Genomic DNA, 23,416 nt, shown 5'->3' with positions numbered 1-23,416 from the left:
TTTAAAAGCTACAACAAAACGATTTAAGGATAAAAATGTACGTAAATGCAAGGATGAAAAGACGCGAGGGGGAAGTGTGTCTGGCACATACTGGCAGCACATGCCGTCGAGAGAAAACGTCGAGGGCGACGACCAACTGTCTGATGGAGAGCCCACATGCATGTACACGCGCGGGCTGACGCAGCTGTGTAATTTAATGATTTTTTGTCCCCCCCTTGTGCACGTATATATAATATCTGCACTGTGTGTGTAGGTGCGTGTGCGTCAAAAGTGCGCTTTTACATGGGACGTCGGAGAATAATTTTTCCACACCATGGGTTGCAGGACATTTACGTGTAGGGTCCTGGTACGGTGGCCGTAAACAGTGAGAATCCAAGGAGATCCCGATGATGTTGCTTTGGCGTTTCATTCGTTTTGTAACTAAGTTTAAAACAAGTGATTCTTATTGCTTTATGGGTGGTTTTTTTGAATGGCTCCTGTTGATAATTATTTTTACGTATTCATACAATCACGGGACGTTGACTGTAAAATTAAAAGGAAATGATCATCCGCTGGATATAATATGAATGAAGATAGGCATTGTTAAAAGTATACATCGTCTTCTTTATTTATACTTAATACTTAATTTTAATTTCATTCTCAGTTCTCAACAAATTCAATACTATTTTCATTTTTTCCCTCCTTCCTTTATACAAATAAACTTGGAAATTACATCGGGATACTGGAAAGATGAAACTCTAGAAAAAAATGTATTCTACAAAATCGCATTGATTATACATGTATAACATAAAACCCAACAATAAAAACTTTTGTGGTTGATTAAAATAACGCGTGAAATCCTTGGATGACTTAAAATTATACATAATAACAGACAATAGTGGTTTACAAACGAGGCAACAAACAAATTGATTTGTGCATGACAGCCACACAATGGCAATATTTTACGAACCCCTCCAAAACGTACTTTCGTCGCAATATTTACCGTCAAGAATCATATGTACAATAGTTTCTTTTTCCATTTACTCTATGCTTTTTTTTTCCTTAGCATTTATATCCATTTATTTCTTGCATATTTACATATATACTTGTGATACACGCTTCGTGTATATTTCGACTGTATTTTTTCAAGTATGATAGATAATCTTCAATATTTTTTTATCATCTTTCAAAAAAAGCTTCAGAATTCAAACTATCGAGGATGCATTTAGTTTTAATGAAATTAATTTTTCTTTCGTATTTATTTAGCCTACCAAGATTTAGCGCATTCTATTAAATACAAATTTTCTTGTTCATTTTATGCAACCTTAAGTTATCGTACATTATTCGTAACAAGAGGGCCGTCGTCAATCTCTACAATCATAATACAGGGGAATTTCGTTATAGGTATCTTATCATATTTTTCGTTATTAATCACAAAATAATTGATTCTTCAAGATATTTTCAGTTCTTTTGTATCTTTCAGTTCAAAATTTTATGAAATTTTCTAAAATTCAGCATAGAAATAATATTTATAAACAAATTGTAAGATATAAAAAATTTATATAAAAATTTATTTGATTTTAGGGACAAAAATTAATACTTTTGTTGAAAGATTCAACATTTAAAAAAATATTTATAACTATCTACTCTAAAATTTTGTAATATTTATCAAATTATTCGATGACCTTAATATAATTCATACAGTTTAAAGAATTCTAAAAAAAATAAACGTAAAAGTTTATAAAAAATTTAATTTTTCACGAAGTATATTCATTTTATGAATAGGTAGAAGAAGAATGTCAACTTTGAATTCCATATCATTCAAAGCCAATTCATCTTCAATAATTGTTGCAATTTCAGATACTTTCATAAAAAGTTGCTTACTGAGCCTATAGATTTAAAGGTTAATTATTAGAAAAATTGATTTTGCAATATATTATCAAGTTGGTAGACGCGATTAGTGATTCCGTAGCTAAGGAGTTATTAATATTTTTAAGCATTTCAAAATGAAGCTTTAATAAAAATATTTTATAAGTTTAAACAGTTATAATAATTAAATGCAAGCAAGATCTCATTTTAAAGTAATCATCGTTTAATTTCCGAAATTTTCCATTTGATTTCGAACATTTATGAATTCGGATGAAAAATTATCGCATGTTCAGAACTGATCATACATGTTTTTTTTTTTGTTTCAATTTTTTTATCATACAATGTATATTTTATATGTAAAAATATTTTTCTAATGTGAATTAATTTTTTAATTAATTCACATTATTTAAATGTTACAATTTTTTAACCAGATATCTAATTTCAATTGTTTTTCAGAAAATTGTTTCGGGGTTCAAAATTATTCATAATCATTGTATTCCTTAAAAACGTCAAATTTATCCCAATGAATGATCTTAAAGCGGTTTAAAAAATGAGGGAAAAAAATGCCGCTTAACAGTATGTAATCATTATTTACTCTTGCTGATGCAGTATTATCAACGAACATGATTTTTGTAAGATAAACGGAATAACGGAGATTGATTTTGAAAGACGAATAAATAAAGTAGTTGCAATACGAACCGTAAAATCGATAGAATTTGAGCATCGGATAATCGTTTTTCTCATTCAGCAGTTGTCGCTTCTCGGCTTTTTTAATCTTAAAAACGCGTTGATCCAGTGAGCCCGAATATGTTCAGATCCAAGTAACGCGCGCCTCTTGTCTCTGAACAGGCAGATTGCAGAAGCCTCGCCTCGACGAGACAACTGAAGATCGGCTCAGGCGAGTGCCGAGGCTGGCAACGAACTGTGCTTCGGCTTAGTCTTGTTCAGGAAAACCTTGATGCAGCCATTAAAGTCGGCGCTGACCAATACCTGTCCACCACAGCCCTTGGTGCGCTGTTCAACGACCGGATCGACAGGGGTAGCGTCGGTGCTCACACTGTCCGGCTCTTTGCCCGCCTCTGCGTTCTTGCCCTCGAGTTCTACCTCGCGCGCCTCGATCTGTCGAATTATGCTCTCCGGATGGGGGGCAAAGACCGCACAGGTAACCAAAGCGTTGTGGGCCTTGATACCCTCCCAAAAGTCATTGCGGTCACGGCGAACGCTCGAGAACTTTGAGTAGTCGTGGTGCGTCTTCCAGATGTAGATGCACTGGTTCTCAGAGCCACTCACAATGTACTGGCCATCCGGGCTAAAGCTTGCCTTGATCTGACTGCTCACGTTTACGTAACCCTTGTATTTACACGAGAGATTCAAGTCTCTCAGATCGTACAACCTACGGAATTAACAAGGTCCTCGTGTAAACGCCGCATCGAGTAAAAAAGAACTAGACCAACTTGATGACTTTATCCTCCAACTCACCTGATACGACTGTCGTTCGACGTGACGAGAATTTTGTCTTCCCCTGGCATGGGCTCAATACCGCTTATCTTGCGTCCCGTGGAATTTTTCCCCCTCGAGGAACGCACGTCTATTTGCGTGTGGTACTTGAGCTGGTCCGTGTTGTAAAATATGCATCTACCGTCGTACGATCCAACAACTGCGAATTTACCATTTTGACAGAAATTTGCAGCCGTGATGAGTTTGGTTTGTCCGTCAATCTCGGTCCACACGGCTACCTTTTTGTCGGGTATGTTCCACAAACGAAGTTTACCATCTAGCGAACCCGAGAGGAAATAGCGGTCATCCTTTGGGTGAAAAACTATGGCTGTGACAAAATCGATGTGCTGAAAACAGCACAGGCACTCTTTCCGCGAGATATGCCACAATCTTACCTGTGATGATGAAAAAAAAAAAATCACGAATCATGAGATTTGATTTATTACATAAGTACAGAAGAAACTCAAGAGTTATTTACCGTCTTATCCATAGATGACGACAGTACAAAATAATTCTTGGACCAGGATACGTCTAGCAAATCAGATGTGTGTCCAGTATACGTGCAAAAAGGCTTAGGCATAAATGGACCCTTGCTAATATCAGCCTCACCCATCGCGTTGGCCATGGCGTGCGGATCTTCCATCGATTGCTGGGACACGAGAGACTCTTGGGACGGAGTTGGGCTTACTTTCTCCGCATTATATTTGGTACGCATGTCTTGAAAGAAGGCATAGGCGTCGCGCAACACCCACACCCTGAGAACGCGATCTTGACCAGCGGTAGCGAGTAGTCGGCCACACGCCGAAAATTTCATACACCAGACAGGACCCACGTGCTCACCGCTCAGATCCTGCACGTGTTGCAGGCAGTAAAATTCATACGGGCCCTTGTGGCTGTTTGAGGCTTTCAGTTTGATGCACTGCTGCTCACCCGGATACACCTGCGGTTGTATAAAAAAACCCATTAGAAACCATACTTTACCTTAAATTTGTAAGTAAATAATATTGGCTGCGGATCAAGTACCTCGTCAACGATGTCCACCACGTCCTCTTTATGGCGTGCGTGCGATACCTCCTGAGCTATTGATTTTGCCTTGTCCATGGTTTTCTTGACTGTCGAGCCGAAGAAACGTTTAAGCTTTTGCGTGCGTTTTCGCACGCGACCGACGCTCGCAACTTCACCGTCGGGCGGTATGCTCGACATTTTACTGTCAACGCTTTCCTCGTCGCTCTCTTTTTCTTTATCAAGGCTTGAGTTACTTATGTACTCGGACGTCAATCGCATTATGTGCAAAGACAGAGGATTTATACACTGGGGAAGTTTGTCCTCGGCTATACTCAGAGGCACGCGCTCACCCGTGTCCAAGTTCAAAACCGTCACTTGTTCGAGAATTTCCTGTGATCAGAAAAATCAAATGTTAATGAACTTGAAAACAAATGATCAATCAATTTCTAGCTTGTGCAATGATAAGCACCATGTCTGTTAGCCGCTTGCCGGAATCCGTCCTCGTTCTGACAAACATATTCAATTGTTGAACCAAGTCTTGATCACCAGCAGATTTTCGTCGTTCTCTGGTTCCCTGCAAATGGAATCCTATTTTGTGTTGAGGTCCCAAGGAATGGCGACCCATACTGTTACTCGATATCGAGCTAAATGGACTGCTAGATTTTTCGCTAGAGTTCACACTCATCAATTCAGCTTTCATCTTTGCTAGCCTCTCAAGTTCTTCCGATGACGGACCTTCAGCTTTTACCTTGTCTTCGTCCTGTCGAAAAATGTCTTTTATGAAAATAAAGTTTTCCAGCTTAAAATTAATTTTCACACGAATAAAGTCTTACCTGAGGTTTAACAACATATTGCCCCTTAGTCGCAGATCTTATGTCAAGAGAATGCTCAAATTCTCTGGTTATAGATTCAATGGTACTAGCTGGACTAGGTAACGACGACGTGGACTTGGCAACCTCTTTATTTATTGGCTGTAAGAACGTAATAAATCTGTGTCTTAAACGTTCCAAAATCATAAAATCAACAAAACTAATGAAACAACTTACAACCAAGTCGTTTGGTGTTGGAGCTTTAGACTTTTTCTTACGTCGAGGGGGCGCAACGGGCTTGCCGGCTTGAGCTTCATTCGTTTTGCCATTTGGCTTTGTACTGGCAATGACGTCTGGCTCTTGGAGACTCGGGTTCTTATCACATTGAGAAGAAGATGATTGGTCAGACTTGCCGTTCAACGACGGTTCTCTCTGAACAACTTCACCCGACAGAGTCATGACACTGGACGACTGGGATAGTTTATCCGAAGCAGTGTCCTCGTCTTTGCTCGAGACACTGTGTATCGCCGACATCTGAACTTCCTTTGGCAAAACGCTGGTTGACGGGACAGATGGCAGAACACCTGGGGCTAGGACCTGCGTCGTACTGTCTTGAGAACCAGCTAGGATACGTCCAACCCTACCTAGAGAAGTCATGCTCTGCAAGCTCAGCGTATCGTGCTCGATGATTCTGAAGGGATGAGAAGTTTTTGAGGGTGTTGGAAAAACACCTTCGATGGACGAGGCTTGACTGTCCGGAGGCGAGCTATTTATGGGAATGTCGTCGTCCTCTGTCTGCATGCGCTGTCGCAGCTCGCGGAATTTTCGTCTGCCGACTACTTTATCTGAGCCAACTCCTTTGGCTTCTTCTTCCTACGAATTTTTCAATAGTATTCTTGATTTACTCTCAATATCATGGCAAACTTTTTATTTTTTTTATTTTTTAGTGGGTCAATGAAGTGCAAGCGAAACTTTTTACTTCATTTTTTTGAGGAAAAAGAAAAACGATACAAGTTTTAGTTTACTACACATATGTAATATATCGAAAAACACAAGCAATTACTCACGGTTTTATCAGAAGCCAGTTTCTGTTCCATGTCGTCCCCGAGAACCCTTTCACTTGGATCAGCCGGCCTAATAAAGACATGATCATCCAATTTCGCCGTTGGAGTTGAGAACGACTCTGTACTCTGCGATTCTCTCTGCCTGTTTCTCCTAAAAGTTAAAAATAGCAGCAATAGGTGATTTCTTTAATTTCAGCGAAACAGTATTTTTTGCAATCAGAAGGTCCAAAAATAACTTTACTTTTTCAACCGACATTCATCTATTGATTGGAGGTTCTGATAAAATTATGTTGGCACGATAACAATAAGTAAATCATTACCATCAATGATAAATGAAACTTTTTGGCATCTCACAGATATGGATCAAGTTACAGCAAAGTACAGCAATTATCAATAAGAAGGCATTATACTTAAGGCAAACAAAACTTTGGTCGACCACTCTCTTGGTCAGCAGACACACATCACACACAAAGATCAACAGATTAGAACACGAAGAGGAGAAGGAGGAGGAGAAGGGAAAAATAGTTGGGCGATATAATGGACACACCTAGGAGCGCGCTGGACCGTATCGTCCTCGGCATCGAAGAACTCCTCGGAATCGCTGCTGGCTGACATTATTGCTGGAACCGTTGGACGTTTACCGATTACCGGCCCAGGAGACGACTACCGCAGCAGACACGATTAATGACACTTTATCGTCAGAATCGAGAGCATCAAAAATATACGTTGTCAGATAGCGATTTCTTCTTCTGCAAATCACTAAACCACACTACTTGTCATGCTTATATACAACTGACGTCTTTAACGACGACGAAGACGTTGTGAAAATCAAAATACAGGTATAAATATGCGTTGTATAAGTGATGTAGCTGTGGCAGGAACGGAACAATCGCGTCATCGCTCCAAACTAGAGTGTCCTCTTCTTCACATTATTTAACTCTCTCTCTCTCTTCGCTCTGCACCGATAATGATAAAAGAGGCATAGCCCCGCAACCGACATGTTTCCTCTTCTCTGTATTTTTTGTGTTTTTTGTTTTTTTTTCTTTTCAATAAGACATAATATATATATACACTCGACGTTGTTTGTATATTTTTATACGCTCGCAGACGACTGCAGCCAATGAAGCAGACTAAGGGTGTATTCCGCAAATGCTGCCAGCAGTTAAGTTACGTAGGTCGTGGTAACGCCGCATGGTCGGGTAGCGCTAGCGTCAACCTGTACTAACTGTCGGTGGGTTCCGCATGTCAACAAACTCCGAAATATCAGATGGCATGGGAGCGAAAACAGTAAAAAATATCAAAGTTTGTTGACATGCGGAACCCACCGACAGTTAGTACAGGTTGACGCTAGCGCTGCCCGACCATGCGGCGTTACCACGACCTACGTAACTTAACTGCTGGCAGCATTTGCGGAATACACCCATAGTCCGCAGGCTAAGTATACGTGATTGCAGAGACAATCAATGATTGTATCATGAGTTTTTGTATAAAGTTCAATTTATACAAATAAGTTGGTAAATATAGGCACACATGATTAATATTTAAACATTTTAAGCTGTATAAATATATAACATAGATTCCAAATATGCATTATTACCGCTGGAATATGCTAACAAAACCAAATATCCGTCTTTCTCACCCAGCAAAATAATAGGTATCTGTATAATCCTGTATCAATTTATTGCACACATGCAAAATGTTCAATGACAGTAAACAATGACATAATTTCAAACTTTACTTTTAACTCTTCATTTCACACGTAATTTTACAATGCAATTGATAAATTATTATTCACACAAAAGTATTAATATTCTTATAGGAGGTCGATTTTCAGGCAAAAGATTATTTGTAAACTTGCCGTAAACAGCACAGCCAATGTCAACTTTTTATTTTCTATCTACACAACTAGTTGCGGCTGGTTTTAGCGTTTCAGATTTCTAAACTAAAAAGTGGCCCTAAAATTCTGAAGGAAAGCTTTAGATATTTTAGGCCCTAGAGCCATGTTGTCAATTATAAACCAGTCGCAACTTATTTGACAGATACAAAATGAAAATTCAACATTTTCTGTGCTGTTTGCGGCAAGTTTACAATTTATCTATTACTCGAAAGTATGAATATATAGGAGGTCAATATTCGTATAAAACATACACTGCAAACTTGCCGCAAGTAGCACAAACATCGTTAATTATTTATTTTGTATCTATTTCAAGAGTTGCGGCTGGTTTATAAGTGACTAAATGGCTCTAGGGCTAAGCTGCCTAAAGCTCTCCTTCAGAATTTCAGAAGCAATTTTTGGCCAAAAAAATCACGACCGCTAGATGGCGCTGATCCAAATGATTATTACTACTTGTAGTAGAGCCATTTAATCAATTATAAACCAGCCGCAACTAATTCCGTAGATACAAAATAAATAGTTAAAGATAATTGTGCTACTTGCGGCAAGTTTGCAGTATATGTTTTATACGAATATCAACCTCATATATATTTATACTTTTGAGTAATAGATGAATTGTAAACTTGACGCAAACAGCACAGAAAATGTTGAATTTTCATTTTGTATCTGTCAAATAAGTTGCGGCTGGTTTATAAGTAATTAAATGGCTCTAGGGCTAAGCTGCCTAAAGCTCTCTTTCAGAATTTCAGAAGCAATTTTTGGCCAAAAAAATCACTACCGCTAGATGGCGCTGATCCAAATGATTGTTACTACTACTTGTAGTAGATCCATTTGATCAATTATAAACCAGCCGCAACTAATTTAATGAATAGAAAATAAAAAGATAACATTGTTCGCACTATTGGCGGCAAGTTTACAATTTATCTATCACCCGAAAGTGTAAATATAAGGGAGGTCGATATTGGTGTAAAACATACACTGCAAACTTGCCGCAAGTAGCACAAACAATGTTATTTTTTTATTTTGTATCTATTTCAAGAGTTGCGGCTGGTTTATAAGTGACTAAATGGCTCTAGGGCTAAGCTGCCTAAAGCTCTCCTTCAGAATTTCAGAAGCAATTTTTGGCCAAAAAAATCACTACCGCTAGATGGCGCTGATCCAAATGATTATTACTACTTGTAGTAGAGCCATTTGATCAATTATAAACCAGCCGCAACTAATTTAGTAAATACAAAATAAAAAGATAACATTGTTTGTGCTGTTTGCGGCAAGTTTACAATGCATTTTTTACACGAATATTGACTTCCTATATATTTATACTTTCGGGTGAAAGATAAATTGTAAACTTGCCGCCAATAGTGCAAACAACGTTAACTTTTTATTTTATATTTATGAAATTAGTTGCGGCTGGTTTATAATTAATTAAATGGCTCTAGGGCTAAGCTGCCTAAAGCTCTCTTTCAGAATTTCAGAAGCAATTTTTGGCCAAAAAAATCACTACCGCTAGATGGCGCTGATCCAAATGATTATTACTATGCTTATACTAGAGCCATTTAATTATTTATAAACCAGCTGCAACTAATTCGATAAATACAAAATAAAAAGTTAACGTTGTTTGCACTGTTTGCGTCAAGTTTACAATTCATCTATTACCCAAAAGTATAAATATATATGAGGTTGATATTCGTATAAAACATATATTGCAAACTTGCCGCAAGTAGCACAATTATCTTTAACTATTTATTTTGTATCTACGAAATTAGTTGCGGCTGGTTTATAATTGATTAAGTGGCTCTAAGCGCTAAAGCTCTGGTTCAGTTTAGGGCCACTTTTTAGTTCAGAAATCTGCAACGCTAGATGGCGCTGATCAAATAAATTATTAGTATGTTAATATATACTTAGACAGTAGAGCCATTTTATCAATTATAAACCAGCCGCAACTAATTTTGTAGATATAAAACAAAATGATGATTTTTTTTGTACCTTTTGCGGCAAGTTTACAATTTATCTTTTATCCAAAAATTCACCTCCAAAAGTATAGATACTTATATAGTTTAACAAAATCGACCATATGGCACTACTTAGTAGTGATTACTATAATTGCTACACATAACTGCACGTATATCTTACACCGTGCTCTCTTTACCAGAATGATAAAATCAGAGGCTGTACTTCGCAAATGCTGCCAACAGTTAAAAGTTATACGTAGAACGTTAATATACTCCGCATATATCATGCAGTAGACGAGTAGACCTCGTTGTCGGTATCGTTAGACAACTGTCGATACAGCAGGGCCGATGTGATCGTTGCTGTACCGACGGTTGGCTGACTCGGTCGAACTGCAGGTGTCCCTCTTGTCTCGTGTCGATCGTCGGTGCAGCAGGGTTTGCAACACTAGATGGCGCTAGATCCAAGTGTAATTTCGACATTCGACCGACGAGCTTTTTGGGGGGTCTCGGCCGTCTCGGGTCTTTGCGGGCTTCGATTTACGCAATAGAACCAACGCGAGACATAACATTTTGGCAAATTTTAGTATTTTTATTATGCATGTGACTATCACTCGGGCCGTACATTGCGTATTTCAAAGCACGCAATTAGACCCTTCACTTCTGCAATTTTTGACCTACTATAGTATATCTATATATTCCTAGTGATTTACTTCTGCCATAAATCTCCAATATCTATAACATAAGTTGCGGCTGGTTTATAAAATTGATTAAATCTCTCTATATGGGGCCTAAAATGGCTAAAATATATGTCTAAAGCTCCCCTTCAGAATTTTAGGGCCACTTTTTAGTTCAGAAATCCGAAACGCTATAGATAGCGCTGATTCAAATAATGATTACTATATATAAACTATAGTTTGTAGTAGAGCCATGTCATTAAATATAAACCAGTCGCAACTAATTTTAAAGATAAAAGATAAAAAGTTGACATTGTCTGTGCTATTTGCGGCAAGTTTACAAATCTTCTACCTGAATATCGACTTCCTACATATTTATACTTCCTATATATTTTTACTTTATTACTAATGTAAATTATTATTTAAGATGTGAGCATAGTTAATTTTATATTTTTTAAATAAGCAGCCAATAAACGACACGTACACAAACTGATGAGTCAATTGAGGTTGCGATTTATTCTATCGTACGTGCAGGTAGACCACAATAATTATTGTGGCCTTCTTATACATTGATGAAAAAAAAATACATATCTAATGATTGTCCAGCCATTATTGCATACTGCTTCACACTATGAACTATACTTGATCCCGCTCGAGTGTATTATGTAATTTTCGAGAAACTTCTTTTCGCGGTTTTTGTAACGGCAAAAGAACTCGTTATGTACACGTTGAATGTCAATTCTCAGCGTCGAAACACTTTTATTTTCAACAATAAAAGCTGCTACGGTCGTACATTTTTTCTTCGTAGTACTTTTTTCAGAACCAAACGAGCGAAATGGAAATTTATGTGCTCTCGTTGCAGCTCTTCAACGGCAACACACCACAGTTGGCGACGATCACCCTCTGTAGGGGTTTTCCGTACTTTGTACCGTACGCCTTCACCTACAACAAATAATAAGCAAGCAGCATCAATTTTTATTCGTTTGAAATCAAAACCATGTGCCGTTGAATCACTATGTGAAGCTCAAAAACGCGGATTTTGTGCGTACTTTCAACAGATTCGGCAGTCCCTTGACGATTTTCCCGAAAACGACGTTCTTCCCGTCCATCGTTTTGAGGGGCCGAAAGGTCAAATGAAATTTGGAGTCAAACAGTGCGGTGCTCCTGTCACCGGCGAAAGTCGACAGAACGCCCGGACACGCGTGACGAAGGGCAAGATTCTCATCGGCCAACGAAGGATAAGCTTCCTCTTCCCCGTAGATCGAGGCTCCGCCGATTCCGTTGAACTTTGTCACGTCACCCCCTTGGCAGTAGTAACCGGACAATATGCGGTGAAACGGAGTCCCCCTGAGTAAATAAATTAAATAAAAAAAAAAAAAAAACAATGAGGGATACGTATATAGCGACGAGTTTTTATCATTCGGTGGCTCACTTGTACGAAAGGCCGTTGAAGCCTCTGCAGAAGGACTCGAAGTTGGCGCATATCGAGGGCGCGAAATCGGCGTAGAGCTCGAAGACGATCCTGCCGAGGGGCAAACTGCTCGAGGCGAGCTCGAGGTCGAAGAAGCACTTCGGACGCCTCGCGTCCTCCTTGGCGCTGGGCGCGACCTCGTACCTCGATATCGACGGGTACCTCGAGACTTCCTTGAACCAGGGAAACCTGTGCACACGCAGGTATCGGTATCGTAAGATGTTTTCCTCACAAAGAGGTAAAATATATATATTTATGCGTGTAGGACCTCGATTTTTCCTTGATGCTCTCCTTCAGCTCCTTCCACTCCTTGGCCATGACTTGCGGGGCCAACTGGCTGGTCAGCGAATTCAAGGCGCGGCAGAGGGCCCGGTTCTCGCGTTCGATTTTCTCGTACTCCAGCTTCAGCAGGTCCTGATCCGTCCTGTAGCCCCTGTCCTTCACGTTCCAACAATCGACTTTTCCCTGCTCGCACAATAACCCCCACGGACTATAAAATAATGTGTATATACGTTGTTGTTTGTGCGGCCAACTGTCACATGTATATACATATACGTACCCCCAAGCGAGACACCGCGTTGATCTTCTTGACTACTTGCAGATTCGCCTTGCAGAGCACCCTGGCCGTCCTCAAGTCCTCGTTCATCAGCTCTTGTCTGTGGTAAACGTCGACGTCGAGCTTCGGTGGTTTGTCGTCGACCTTCGGCTTCGCGTTGGCGCAGCGCAAGCGGTGTCCCCTGTAGCTGTTGAAGTCCATCCGACGAGCCTTCGCGTGGACCTGCGTTGACGGGCTTTGTGGGAAATCGCTCGGATTTGCGTTTACATGCGTACACATTGGTTTTTTTTTTTTTTTTTCATCAGTCGTTATACCTCGCCTGGTAAGTAGCGCGGTTTTATCGGAGGGTCGAACTTTAGGGTGTCCGGCATCGTTGCTGCTTCTTTTTTTACCATGTTTTTTTCGGGAAACCTCAATATGTTATTCTTTTTTTACTTGAACAATTTTCCTACCATCATTTTCCTTTTGCTTGCCGTTGAACGACTAGTAACCAAAACACACACACACATGCACTGGGTGATAGTGGTCTGTATGGCTTTTGTTTGTTTTTTTTTTCCCAGTAGGTACGTTTAGAGTGCAAAATTTCAGTGCAGCTCTCACAAAGAAATAGGTATCGAAAAATTCTCAGTGCGTAAATTTGCAGTTTCTTGTACTTTTCCACGATGAACGAATTCACTCGAGTCACAAACGCCGTTACCGATCGCTAAATCATCAATCAAACGCGAAAGATCCAAGTATGTGCAATGGATGCCCAGCAAATAACAAACGGCCAAGATGACGGGGTGACAGGGAATTTCGAAAGTAACCTTTCAAACGTAGGGTAAAACCGAAGCAATATGATAAACGCTCGTTTTAAATAATATTAATGTTACCGTGTGTACTTAATAACGATTTTTCAGAGCTCAAGTCGTCCGTTGTTGTTCTGGGACGATGATGATGATGATGAGCTTCGGATGAAAATAAAACAGCACAACGAGCGTGTGAAAAAACTCACTTTGAAAGTATTAAAATTAAGCTCCCTCAGGCGAAGGAGCTACTCAAAAAATGGAAAAACTAAAAATTTTCGAAAAACCAGCAGCATCGGTAGTGGTGGCGGGGAAGAATTTTCGGTATTGCGGAAAATCTTGTTGATCAATTTGAAATCAATTGGAATACTGGAGCAATTGTGCGAGGAAAATTGCGCATTGCGGAAAATAATTGAAAAAGAATATCAAGCAACGGATGATGATCACAACAAATCGAAATGCAAAATTGATGAAACCTTGGCCGCGGGTGCCACATTGTTTTTTAAAGAACCACAGCTTCTCGGAGGCATTGACTGGGTACAATTTTTAGTGGCAGGTAACACACACACACACACATTTCACGTTAGATCTGTTGAATGAACAAGAATAACAAACTATGATTATTCTTTTAAGCAAATCATCATCGTGACTCACAATTACCATCGAAAGCGATAGTTCCAGTAAAAAATACTTGCATCGAGAGATGTGAAATTGACACGTTTCGCAAGTTGGTTGACGTTTTGTTCTGCGAAAACGATCCAGGAGTTGAATCGAAACAGTTGGAAATAAACGTTGGCTCCATAAGTTTGAATGAGCTGTTCAGCAATAACAATTTATTCGTAACGATAAAAGTCGATTGGTCCTCGGGCGCGAGTAGCGATGCATTGGTGGACGAGTCCCCGGAGGCAGCGAACCAGAAATTGCTCGAAACTGGTCTCCGCTCGAATGCGGTTGAATCGTCAAGTTTTGAGGGTTTCGAGGCCAAAGAGTTGAACATTTACGACAAAGTTTTGGAAACCTTGAACTTACCCACCTGGAAACGGTACTCCTTTCAAGACAACGTGCAGAAATCTTTGGTTGCCCTGGAACTTCCAGAATTCAACGATAACAGGTCGCCCTTTAAATTTTACTGCGACATAACAAATGAGATATCGAATTCGTCCACCGAATTGATACGCTCGCAACAAATTCAGGGAAATTCGCACTTGTCGCTGATTGAAGACGAAAACGACGAAATTTGCAGTGAAGAAGAACTGATTGATAATATTTTCGATCGGAATTCCATCGATTCTCTATCGGTGAATTCGAGCGGCGGTTTTGCAAAAAAAAATACAAACAAGCCCGTTACCCTGAAATTGACAAGAAAAAAACCTTTTACTCTAAAAGAAATTGAGCGTAAGTTTTTGAAAAAAGTAAAGAGCATGAAAAAAAGATCCAACAGTCACTTGCACGATGTGGCCATTGGCGAGGATCAATTTTTTTCTCGTGATCAAGAGTCCCAAGTGGATTTAGGTGCAACGGAATCGGTTCCACAAAATGATCCCAAGAAAATCGAGGATTATTGTAGCAAAAAAAGTGAACAGATTAAAACGAAAGTTAAAACATTGACGAAGCATCCATCGATGCGTTTGAACAATATATTGAACACGAAAGATTCCAGCCAGGAATTTCGAAAATCTTTAAAGTGTTTGCAAGAAATAATTGAACTATGCAATGACGCACCTCCACGGGATTCGCTATTGATTTCTAAGGTTCAAAACATTAGGGAATCGAAAATAAAAATTCCAACAACAACGAACGAAAATAATCAAATCAAAAAGAATGACGAAAAAAAAATTTTCTTTGACAACTATATTAAAGACAAAAGTCACATTCCAGAAATGAAAAAAAAACATCGAATAATTTACGAAAGTAGACACCCTCAAGGTTTTAACCTTAAATTTGTGTCATCAAGTCCAAAAGCTCAAACCGTGTCGTTTGGAAAACCTCCCAAGTTATATTTAACTGATTCTTTTAGATATTAATTTTTTTGTCTCATTTAGTGTGATTTTCCTAATAACAACCAACAGCATAAAAAATGTATACATTCCTTTATTAAATATAAATTGCTTTTACATAAATCTTGGATTGTGTGTGTGTGTGTTATCTGTACTACACGACATAAAACTGGTTTTTGACTTTGTATAATATAGTATGGCATTAATGGGATCAATAAATCTCTCACGTGGTCGGATTTGTTAATAAAGCTATGCTTGTTTATCATAAATATTCACATGTGGCCGTTGATTCAAAAATGTTTGGTGTGTAATTACGGCAGTGTTCAAAAAATTAATTAAAGATAGAAAAAATTTACTTCGCAGCGTCCGGTAAATCTATGATTTCTTCAACGAAAGCTGCGACATTCGTTTCTTTTTTAGCGTGCTTCGTTATAAAATTCACTTCCAGCAATTGATTGTAATTAGGCCGTCGTGTGTAATCTTTCATCAAGCTGTAAAAATCATTAGAAAACATCATAAAATGGAATTAAACAAACACGGGATGAAATTATTAATTTTCATAAAACTCACCAATTGGTGATAAGTTCCTCAAATTCAGCAGAAAATGTATTCGGTGGTAACTTTGGGGCGTCATCTTTTACCACTTGCTTTAACTGTTCAAATGGTGTTCTCCACGACTCGTAAGGAAACTTTCCTGTAGCCAATTCTAAAAGTGATATTCCCAGAGACCAAACATCGGACCTTATATCATACTGTGAAGGGTTCCCTGTTGGATCTATCCTTTCTGGCTAAAGTAAAAAACTTGTAAGAAAAGCATAAAATTGACTAAAGCTAATATATTGTATTTGCATTTATAAATTACCGCCATATATGGCTTGCAACCGGCATCAATAGTCTTAGCTACAGAATCAACTAAATAACCAGATATTCCAAAATCACAGATCTTTACTTCTCCTTGTCTATTAATTAATATATTACTAGGCTTTACATCTCTGTGTATGACTCTTAATTGCGAGTACAAGTAGTGCAGAGCACTAACCACCTGTAAAATTACAATTCAACGTGATTAAAATTAAAGTTGTCTTAGAAACTCATATTTAACAGATTATGTTATTTAATATTACTGACTTTAAAAGCTATTTTTCCTAATACATCTTCAGGAATAGAGCGACCATGTTTATATACTTTTGTATAAAATTTATCGAGACTCATATCCATGACTTCCATGCAAATCCAAACATCGCCTTCTCTAAAAAGAGCACCGTAAAACTGTACGGTATAAGGACAATCAGAACTGCGCATCGAAATATCCAAGTCCATCAAAAGTCTTTTTTGTTCTTGACTATTTACACTGACTGTTATCCTCTAAGTTAACACAATTTATAAATCATTAAAAGCTTATAACTATCAACAAAAAGTCTGTGTGAAAGTAGCTAGGTTTTAATGAGAAGATTATATAAAAATAATTACTTTGACAGCCATAATAGTGCCACTTTGTTTGTGTTTCATTTTGTCGACAACCCCATAAGCTCCCCGTCCAAGGTTGCACAGCATTTCCAGATCATCAGCATCAACCTCAAAAGTCTTATCTACTATGGTAATTGTTGTCCTTTTATCCAAGTTTCTTGGAGGAATTCTGCAAAACACATTACATCCAGAAACTTTCAATTACTCAGTATACTTATGCATGTCAATATACAATAAATAAACCCACTTAAAACAAAAGATTTCCAATAACAGTGAGATAAAAGAACATACACTGGTGCAGGTGCTTCTTCAGACACCTGGATCTTTAAATTTTTGTTGCGACCTCTCTTCAAGGCCATGGTCAAGCTTGATTGTTCTTCACCTTCTGTCAGAGATAACAACTACTATTTGTCGACGATAACAGCTCTCTTGTCTCAGCATGAACTACTTGTTAAGTAAATAATTGTTCCAGGTCATACTATTTTTCCAAACGATTGACACAACGGTGACGTTGATGCGATCTCGAATATCTTTTATGCGGTAATGATTTTTTAGTAACGTTCTACACTCACACCTTAATTTTAAAAAAACTTTACCTATTATTATTTAGGTTAACAATTTATAGACACAATTTACAGCTTGAAATTTATTTAACACGATTGCAGTTAATTCGTGGGTATACGAGCTTTCAGGCTCAAGGGAGCCGGGAAACATGATTTTTCGATCGTTAAGTATACGTTTATTGACATTTAATTACCCCGAGCGATAAGCGTCACAGATTTCGAAACACCGAATGCCCAAATGTTCATGTAAGCAAGTTCGTAGGTGGTAGGTATATTGTACTATTAGTGTACTAAATATTGCAGCGCGCATAGGTAATATTAACGAACATCAACTCGAAAATAAACATATTTATTTTGTGCTGTCTCTATTTATTATTTACTCTTAATTTTTTATTTCACAATAAAACACATGCAAATTTCTCGGTGAAAAATATCCTTAGCTGGTGATTTATTAGCATTTTTAGTTATTTAATCCTTTGAAAATAATGACAATTTTAGTTTCAAATTATTTATAATTGTAATTAAAAGTCAAACTTTATGATACTTAAATACAAAGTATGACGTGGAAAAAGTTGCTAGTTTCTTCAAAAAATATGTAGTACACGACACGATAACGCCTACGCAAAGCGTTCGATTTTATTGACCTCTACTGCAGGACTGCAGTGTCTGCAGTAGTAGTGCCTCTACTATAATACAATCGACAAAAGGTAAACAATAATTTATACTAATATACACGTGTGCGTGCGTGTGTGTTACTGCAATAGTACACACATATACACACACCTTATATACAATACTATACAGTTATAGATCTGCATGTATTCCATCTGTAATTTCTCGGGACAATAAAAAATACAAAAGTATCAGTGCAGAGGAACGAAATGAAATCATTTCTTTATCTAAGAAAAGACAAAAAGAATCGCTATTGACTATAAGTATTTCAAAATGGTAAGCACAAAAAATAAAATGTTTTTCTAATCAACTTTATGCCCGCGATAATTTCATTCATTTTTTTGCATTGCTTACCAAGTGAAGATGTAAAAAATTTAGTGTTCATTCGATAGCTTATTAAAACCTGAAGTTTTTAAACGCATTATCATTAGTTGGGACGTCCTCGTGAATTTCACAGCTGGTTTTGCACATTTGGTGCAAATTTGAAAAAAAACCCAGTGATCGCGCCATCTTGGAATGTCGTCACAAGTGAAAATACCTTAATAAGGTGGCTTAGGTGGCTCTCGGCTGAGCTGAATTGCTACTCTATACTTACTTACTTAAACACAGCAATTTCGTTTCGGATGTGTTTTTTATTGACATGTTGTGGCGGACAGCACCTGTAATAAGCCACACGTGGGTGACGTTTTGTGCTCCAGGATCTCCGAATTGATACTCTGAAAATTTAAGGTACTGAAAAATCAAACTTTGAGCACGGGAGATCTCTTGCACATAAGCATTATAAATGGGTATTTTGTCTGGATGTCGCACAAGTGTTGGTTTACTTAAAATATTGTTTAAAAACGCGAGAGGCGTAACTTCTCTCGCCCATTCCAAAAGACCTATAACCAAGGAAGAGCTTGACGTTAAAAAAAATACCGATGACATTAAAATTGACAAGAAAACCATTGCCAAGTTGGAAAGAATTTCTTTGGTAGATTTCGATAATGAAGGGGGTATACAGAGATTGGAAGCTGCCATACGTTTTGCACAAAAACTAAGAGAAGTGCGATTGGATCCGTCGGTCAGGCCAATGTATAGTGTACTTGAGAATGAAAAACTGGAACTTAGAGAAGACAGGGTGACCGAAGGTAATTGTCGTGAAGAGATACTGAAGAACGCCAAGGTCCTGGAGGACGAATACTTTGTTGCACCGCCTGGCAATATTCCCAAAAATTCCTAATGGAGCAGATTCTGAAATTTCTGGGGCCTACCTTTCTTACTTTGAAAGAATTTGGCTTTATCTATGGAATCCAGGGGATGCTCGTACGCAGAAATTTAGAAAAATTGTGGTTCGAAGAATGCGTTACCATGTCCAAGTATAATGTCTTCCACATGCCTTCCACTTCTCTTTGGTCCTGCATGAAGGACTTAACTGACATCGGAGCTGATCAAGTACCATTTGGCATTGCTGAGTTAGACGAGGTCACGAACACTTGGAATACATCTTTTTTTCCACTCAAATCAAAACCAAGTAAACACAGGATTGCTAAAATCACTACTGTGTATGAGAGTAAGGGTGACATTTTAAGTGTGAAGGATTTATTTTACACTAAACAAAGAGAACGCAAATCATGGTGGCGTCAAATGTCAGAAAATCCATCGATTTATTATATGAGCGAGACGAAAAAAGAAAATGGAAAAGAGTATGCCGAAATTCAAGCTCAATTTCCATTTGGAAATATTGTTGTTGAAACTATTAATTTTAAAAATAGTGCCAAAAAATTGTTACCGGGTGTAAGTACTACAGTTTATTTTTTTATTTGGATCTTTATTACATTTTTTTCAGTATTTTTGAGAATTCTGTCAAAACAGACTTCTAATCTGACATTTTATTTTTGAGTATTAGGATAAAAGTTAATGGATGTCAGTTGAAAGAGTTTCAAATATTAAACTACATACTAAAGTTATGTAATGTTGTGAAATTCTACTGACTCGTATTTTTTTGTTTTATTTTTATAGGTAGAAAATGGTGAACGTCTAAAAATTGTTGAACAGGTTGTGTCCTTGGATTGGGGATGTTTAGCTTTCTTGTGTGATGGATACATAGAAATCAAAGGCTCAAAAGAAATTCAAATACATCCAAAATTAGTTGCTTACAAGGCTTACTGCAAGGCTATCATTGCACCTGAAGATGACGAATCAACGCGACAAGATTTAAACTATTTAACGTCGTATGTTATTGAATTGCTGCGGGAAAAGGGTGTCGAATCAGTGAATGTAAATGACATTAAAAACCCTGAACATTTTAAAGTAGCATACATAATAACTGTCGATAGTGAGAGTTTGAAGAGTGGCCTTGTCAAACTAGTGTGTCAAAGAACATTGTGTGGGGAAATAGTTCACATAACTAGCATGGCAAAACGTATGTACGATTTGTGTGTGGCATGTAAAGTTACCGAGTAGGTTTCTTAGCTCGTTTATTTGTGTAGCATTTTGTACTATAAATAAAAATTTAATACTCATGCAAAATACTATTACACACCTTTGTGAATGAGCTAATTAAATGGCAAAAATGAATAAATGTGACTTCTGCAATCATGAATCTATTTTATTATAATTGTATTTTGATTGATAAAAATCATAAAGTAACAGACAATATTTCAATTCGATCTCTAAGTATACACAAGTTTTGAAACTTCAAAGTGTTTTACATCAACATACATTCACACAAAATAAACACTGTAAATTATACACAAGGAGCGATTACTTATTAAGTATGATGTTACTGGAGTTTTCTTATTATTATTCAACTGATACCTCAATTTTTTTGGGTTACTGACAAAATGGTAAAATCGAACATTTACAGTAAAACTATGTGAAACTATCAGTTACATTAAAAAAGTATGACTTGTTATACTTATGTGGTAAACAATAATCTAAAAACGTAATTGAAAAAGAATTCAATTTTCTCAAAGTTTCGATTGTAAACTAAATTGCACAGTCATACAAAAAATTGTCTGAATAATAATTAAAATTAAGGTATCGATAAGTAAATCTACAATATTCGCCATATAAAAGTAGGAATATCGAGAAGATTTTAATGAGCGGAGGTCTTAGAGCGCTTCAGATTTGGCAAAATTACATTTTGTGCGCACAGTGTTTAAACTCGCTCGAATCTTTTTCTTAAAAAATATTTCACGCAGTAATCGTACAGCGATTACCTGCAATAGCTTCATTTTGACAAAAATTTGAAGTTGTTGGATGTTATTTTCTATAATACTCGTGAGTCTTAAGCTGGCAACGACAGCTTTTTGCCCTTTAGTACTTTGGTGATGTATAAATAAAAGAAATCACAATACAGAACTGTCTGTACGAGGCCAGCTATGATAGCAATGAAATCATAATGGTTTTCCGCGTAGTAACGGTACACCCAGTTCAACAGGTACAGACCTCTATAAGATCCTAAAGCAAATAAATAATGACTGGTTATACTTTCAGCTTCACCTGTCTTTGACACCATAAACAGTTGAGGTAGAATAGCGACCGATTCCAAGTAGATACTAAAGGTCCATAAAACCTCCAAGACTGTAAAGTCATGATTTATCAGCAGAGACAAGACTATGGCTGGTATAATCAAAAACTCAATCCTGTAAAAAAGTACATTTTTTAACTTTTATTATTTGTGAACATTCAGATCTACCATTATTTCAATGAAATTTGTTTATCAATTTTATGAACAGTTGATTTTTTTTTTTTTTTATAATAAAAATTGTTGCAACTACACTGCAATTATTAAAATTTGTCTTATCAGTCGTGACTTTTTTATTTAAGGTATCTAGTATTTGCACAATGATAACATTGACAAACGAGTTTGAAACTTTTAATAAATGATGCATAAAATTAAATCATACATTAAACAAAAGCTCATATCATAAAGTATGTATTAAAAAAACTCATACCTGAAGGTATCATGATTTTGGTCATATGTGGCCTTGAATTTCATATACATAAAGAACAGAGTGGTATATGCAGCTGCTATGAAAACTAGCTTCATAATAGTGTTGTATGCAGAAACATAAGTGGTCACCAGATCTAGATATCGTGTTGTGTAAACGATGGTAAACAGGATTTGAGATTTTCCACTTATGCCTGAAATAGAGCATATCGACGAGTACATTATTAACTCAAATGCAAGTAAATTTTCATTAAAATCATTATAGCATGATATAAAATGACCATGGTTGACAATCACAACACAGATCTACGACAACAAAAAAAAGCTCAGCACAGAATCTTTCCCAGCATGCAAATGTAAAAGCTGGCAACTATACTATTCATCCAAAACAGACGTTTACTTATCGGTATTAACCAAGGAGGATAAAGTTTCAGCACACGACTCCGAAAAGGGGGATAGGTGGACAAGAAACTCAGGCGAGCAACGAAACCTACCGGCACAGCTCCTCGTTTTCCATATTTTGAGCAGCAGAATGATGATGGCGAGCAAGTGCGACAGATCGCCGAACAGTCGGAAGATGTTCATATTGGCTCCAGAGTTTTTTTTCTCGTCAACTAACTCAAATCCTCCACTTTGCTTTTGCACCCTGCGAACCCCGCGAATGCGTTGTCCTCGACAAGGGAGTGTAAGAGAGAGATGACCAGAGCCGCCACGTGTGTGTTTGTGTATTATATCAAAAAAACGCGACGCGAAAAAGAACTTGTATACTTATAGAGCACACACGAGAGCAAGGCAGGAAGTAAGTACACAACACAATAACAACAAAATGTACCCTTGCACGAAGAGAGGCGAATGAAGAAAAAAAAACAGAGGACGATACTAAGGGAAAAGGACTCGGTGGCTGCTGCTGCAACCGACTGTATCGTCGGCAACACGGCACACCAATGTGACGTGGCTGCGGCTGCGTTGCGGTGGTTCCGTAAGTTCCGTTCGGTGTTTTATACTTATATATACCTACTTACCTATGTATACTTTAATATCAGTCCTATTCGCGGGGACCGTAATTTTGTATAATTTCAATTTTTTTTATTTTTACTAATTATAGTATATAATTTATGGTACCCAACGCCGAATATACAATGTAATTGAATTGGGCGTCATATAGACGTTATTTGAACTACTACTTATGAATCAATTCATATTTTTGCAAAGGCCGTATCACGATTTA

The 23,416-nt window shown here is 37.6% G+C and overlaps 6 protein-coding genes across 11 annotated transcripts; 2 read left to right on the top strand and 4 right to left on the bottom strand.

Annotated features, from left to right (window-relative positions):
* Positions 1-605: 605 nt before the first annotated feature.
* Positions 606-7,334, bottom strand: LOC106637109 (WD repeat-containing protein 44). 5 transcript variants are annotated; one of them, XM_089595882.1, is made up of 9 exons: positions 6,771-7,334; positions 6,223-6,374; positions 5,397-6,028; positions 5,184-5,321; positions 4,820-5,110; positions 4,369-4,740; positions 3,824-4,285; positions 3,328-3,740; positions 606-3,241 (listed from the first exon to the last, which is right to left on the bottom strand). In XM_089595882.1, exons 1-9 carry the CDS (start codon positions 6,836-6,838, stop codon positions 2,743-2,745), a joined length of 3,027 nt encoding a protein of 1,008 aa, XP_089452008.1. In that variant the 5' UTR covers positions 6,839-7,334; the 3' UTR covers positions 606-2,742. The 5 variants fall into 5 exon arrangements, with proteins under 5 accessions (XP_089452008.1, XP_089452006.1, XP_014205245.2 ...); XM_089595880.1 differs by having other exon boundaries at positions 4,820-5,124; positions 5,168-5,321; positions 5,397-6,032; positions 6,227-6,374; XM_014349759.2 differs by having other exon boundaries at positions 5,397-6,032; positions 6,227-6,374.
* A 3,924-nt stretch (positions 7,335-11,258) lies between these two features.
* LOC106637053 (uncharacterized) lies at positions 11,259-13,162 on the bottom strand. The gene is made up of 6 exons (XM_014349683.2): positions 13,082-13,162; positions 12,771-12,989; positions 12,480-12,676; positions 12,173-12,400; positions 11,790-12,087; positions 11,259-11,682 (listed from the first exon to the last, which is right to left on the bottom strand). Exons 1-6 carry the CDS (start codon positions 13,160-13,162, stop codon positions 11,584-11,586), a joined length of 1,122 nt encoding a protein of 373 aa, XP_014205169.2. The 3' UTR covers positions 11,259-11,583.
* A 2,461-nt stretch (positions 13,163-15,623) lies between these two features.
* Positions 15,624-18,290, bottom strand: lic (dual specificity mitogen-activated protein kinase kinase lic). 2 transcript variants are annotated; one of them, XM_089595855.1, is made up of 7 exons: positions 17,613-18,290; positions 17,308-17,546; positions 17,020-17,185; positions 16,678-16,914; positions 16,412-16,591; positions 16,120-16,337; positions 15,624-16,040 (listed from the first exon to the last, which is right to left on the bottom strand). In XM_089595855.1, the coding sequence occupies exons 2-7, from the start codon at positions 17,373-17,375 to the stop codon at positions 15,902-15,904; spliced, it is 1,008 nt and encodes a 335-aa protein (XP_089451981.1). In that variant the 5' UTR covers positions 17,376-17,546; positions 17,613-18,290; the 3' UTR covers positions 15,624-15,901. The 2 variants fall into 2 exon arrangements, with proteins under 2 accessions (XP_089451981.1, XP_014205263.2); XM_014349777.2 differs by lacking the exon at positions 17,613-18,290 and having other exon boundaries at positions 17,264-17,346.
* Positions 18,291-18,583: 293 nt separating this feature from the next.
* Positions 18,584-19,473, top strand: GatC (glutamyl-tRNA(Gln) amidotransferase subunit C, mitochondrial). The gene has a single exon (XM_014349864.2). The coding sequence runs from the start codon at positions 19,036-19,038 to the stop codon at positions 19,471-19,473; it is 438 nt and encodes a 145-aa protein (XP_014205350.2). The 5' UTR covers positions 18,584-19,035.
* DNApol-gamma35 (DNA polymerase subunit gamma-2, mitochondrial) lies at positions 19,473-20,820 on the top strand. Its single transcript, XM_014349856.2, has 2 exons — positions 19,473-20,027; positions 20,253-20,820. Exons 1-2 carry the CDS (start codon positions 19,473-19,475, stop codon positions 20,694-20,696), a joined length of 999 nt encoding a protein of 332 aa, XP_014205342.2. The 3' UTR covers positions 20,697-20,820.
* A 64-nt stretch (positions 20,821-20,884) lies between these two features.
* KdelR (ER lumen protein-retaining receptor) lies at positions 20,885-23,150 on the bottom strand. Its single transcript, XM_014349858.2, has 3 exons — positions 22,683-23,150; positions 22,193-22,382; positions 20,885-21,880 (listed from the first exon to the last, which is right to left on the bottom strand). Exons 1-3 carry the CDS (start codon positions 22,771-22,773, stop codon positions 21,523-21,525), a joined length of 639 nt encoding a protein of 212 aa, XP_014205344.2. The 5' UTR covers positions 22,774-23,150; the 3' UTR covers positions 20,885-21,522.
* Positions 23,151-23,416: the final 266 nt, after the last annotated feature.

This window comes from Copidosoma floridanum, unplaced genomic scaffold (genome assembly GCF_036245765.1).
Source record: "Copidosoma floridanum isolate Cflo_tuat_1 unplaced genomic scaffold, Cflo_Japanese_pri ptg000029l, whole genome shotgun sequence".
Taxonomy (NCBI): domain Eukaryota; kingdom Metazoa; phylum Arthropoda; class Insecta; order Hymenoptera; family Encyrtidae; genus Copidosoma; species Copidosoma floridanum.
The sequence above is the reverse complement of the archived record's forward strand: the minus strand, read 5'-3'. Positions and strand labels throughout refer to the sequence as shown.

Bases quoted from the DNA above. Each gene is read 5' to 3' on its own strand.
- LOC106637109 (XM_089595880.1), bottom strand. From the start codon at position 6,838: ATGTCAGCCAGCAGCGATTCCGAGGAGTTCTTCGATGCCGAGGACGAT. The intron at 4,741-4,819 runs GTGCTTATCATT...TTCTGATCACAG, and splicing joins GCAAGCGGCTAACAGACATG to GAAATTCTCGAACAAGTGAC. The intron at 4,286-4,368 runs GTACTTGATCCG...ATACAACCGCAG, and splicing joins TGGTGGACATCGTTGACGAG to GTGTATCCGGGTGAGCAGCA.
- LOC106637053 (XM_014349683.2), bottom strand. From the start codon at position 13,162: ATGGTAAAAAAAGAAGCAGCAACGATGCCGGACACCCTAAAGTTCGAC. The intron at 12,401-12,479 runs GTCCTACACGCA...GCGTGTGCACAG, and splicing joins AGCATCAAGGAAAAATCGAG to GTTTCCCTGGTTCAAGGAAG. The intron at 11,683-11,789 runs GTACGCACAAAA...TATTTGTTGTAG, and splicing joins GACTGCCGAATCTGTTGAAA to GTGAAGGCGTACGGTACAAA.
- lic (XM_089595855.1), bottom strand. From the start codon at position 17,375: ATGGCCTTGAAGAGAGGTCGCAACAAAAATTTAAAGATCCAGGTGTCT. The intron at 16,592-16,677 runs GTCAGTAATATT...GTAATTTTACAG, and splicing joins TAGGAAAAATAGCTTTTAAA to GTGGTTAGTGCTCTGCACTA. The intron at 16,338-16,411 runs GTAATTTATAAA...TTTTTACTTTAG, and splicing joins GTTGCAAGCCATATATGGCG to CCAGAAAGGATAGATCCAAC.
- GatC (XM_014349864.2), top strand. From the start codon at position 19,036: ATGGGTATTTTGTCTGGATGTCGCACAAGTGTTGGTTTACTTAAAATA.
- DNApol-gamma35 (XM_014349856.2), top strand. From the start codon at position 19,473: ATGGAGCAGATTCTGAAATTTCTGGGGCCTACCTTTCTTACTTTGAAA. The intron at 20,028-20,252 runs GTAAGTACTACA...TTATTTTTATAG, and splicing joins CCAAAAAATTGTTACCGGGT to GTAGAAAATGGTGAACGTCT.
- KdelR (XM_014349858.2), bottom strand. From the start codon at position 22,773: ATGAACATCTTCCGACTGTTCGGCGATCTGTCGCACTTGCTCGCCATC. The intron at 22,383-22,682 runs GTAGGTTTCGTT...GCTCTATTTCAG, and splicing joins GAAAACGAGGAGCTGTGCCG to GCATAAGTGGAAAATCTCAA. The intron at 21,881-22,192 runs GTATGAGTTTTT...ACTTTTTTACAG, and splicing joins CAAAATCATGATACCTTCAG to GATTGAGTTTTTGATTATAC.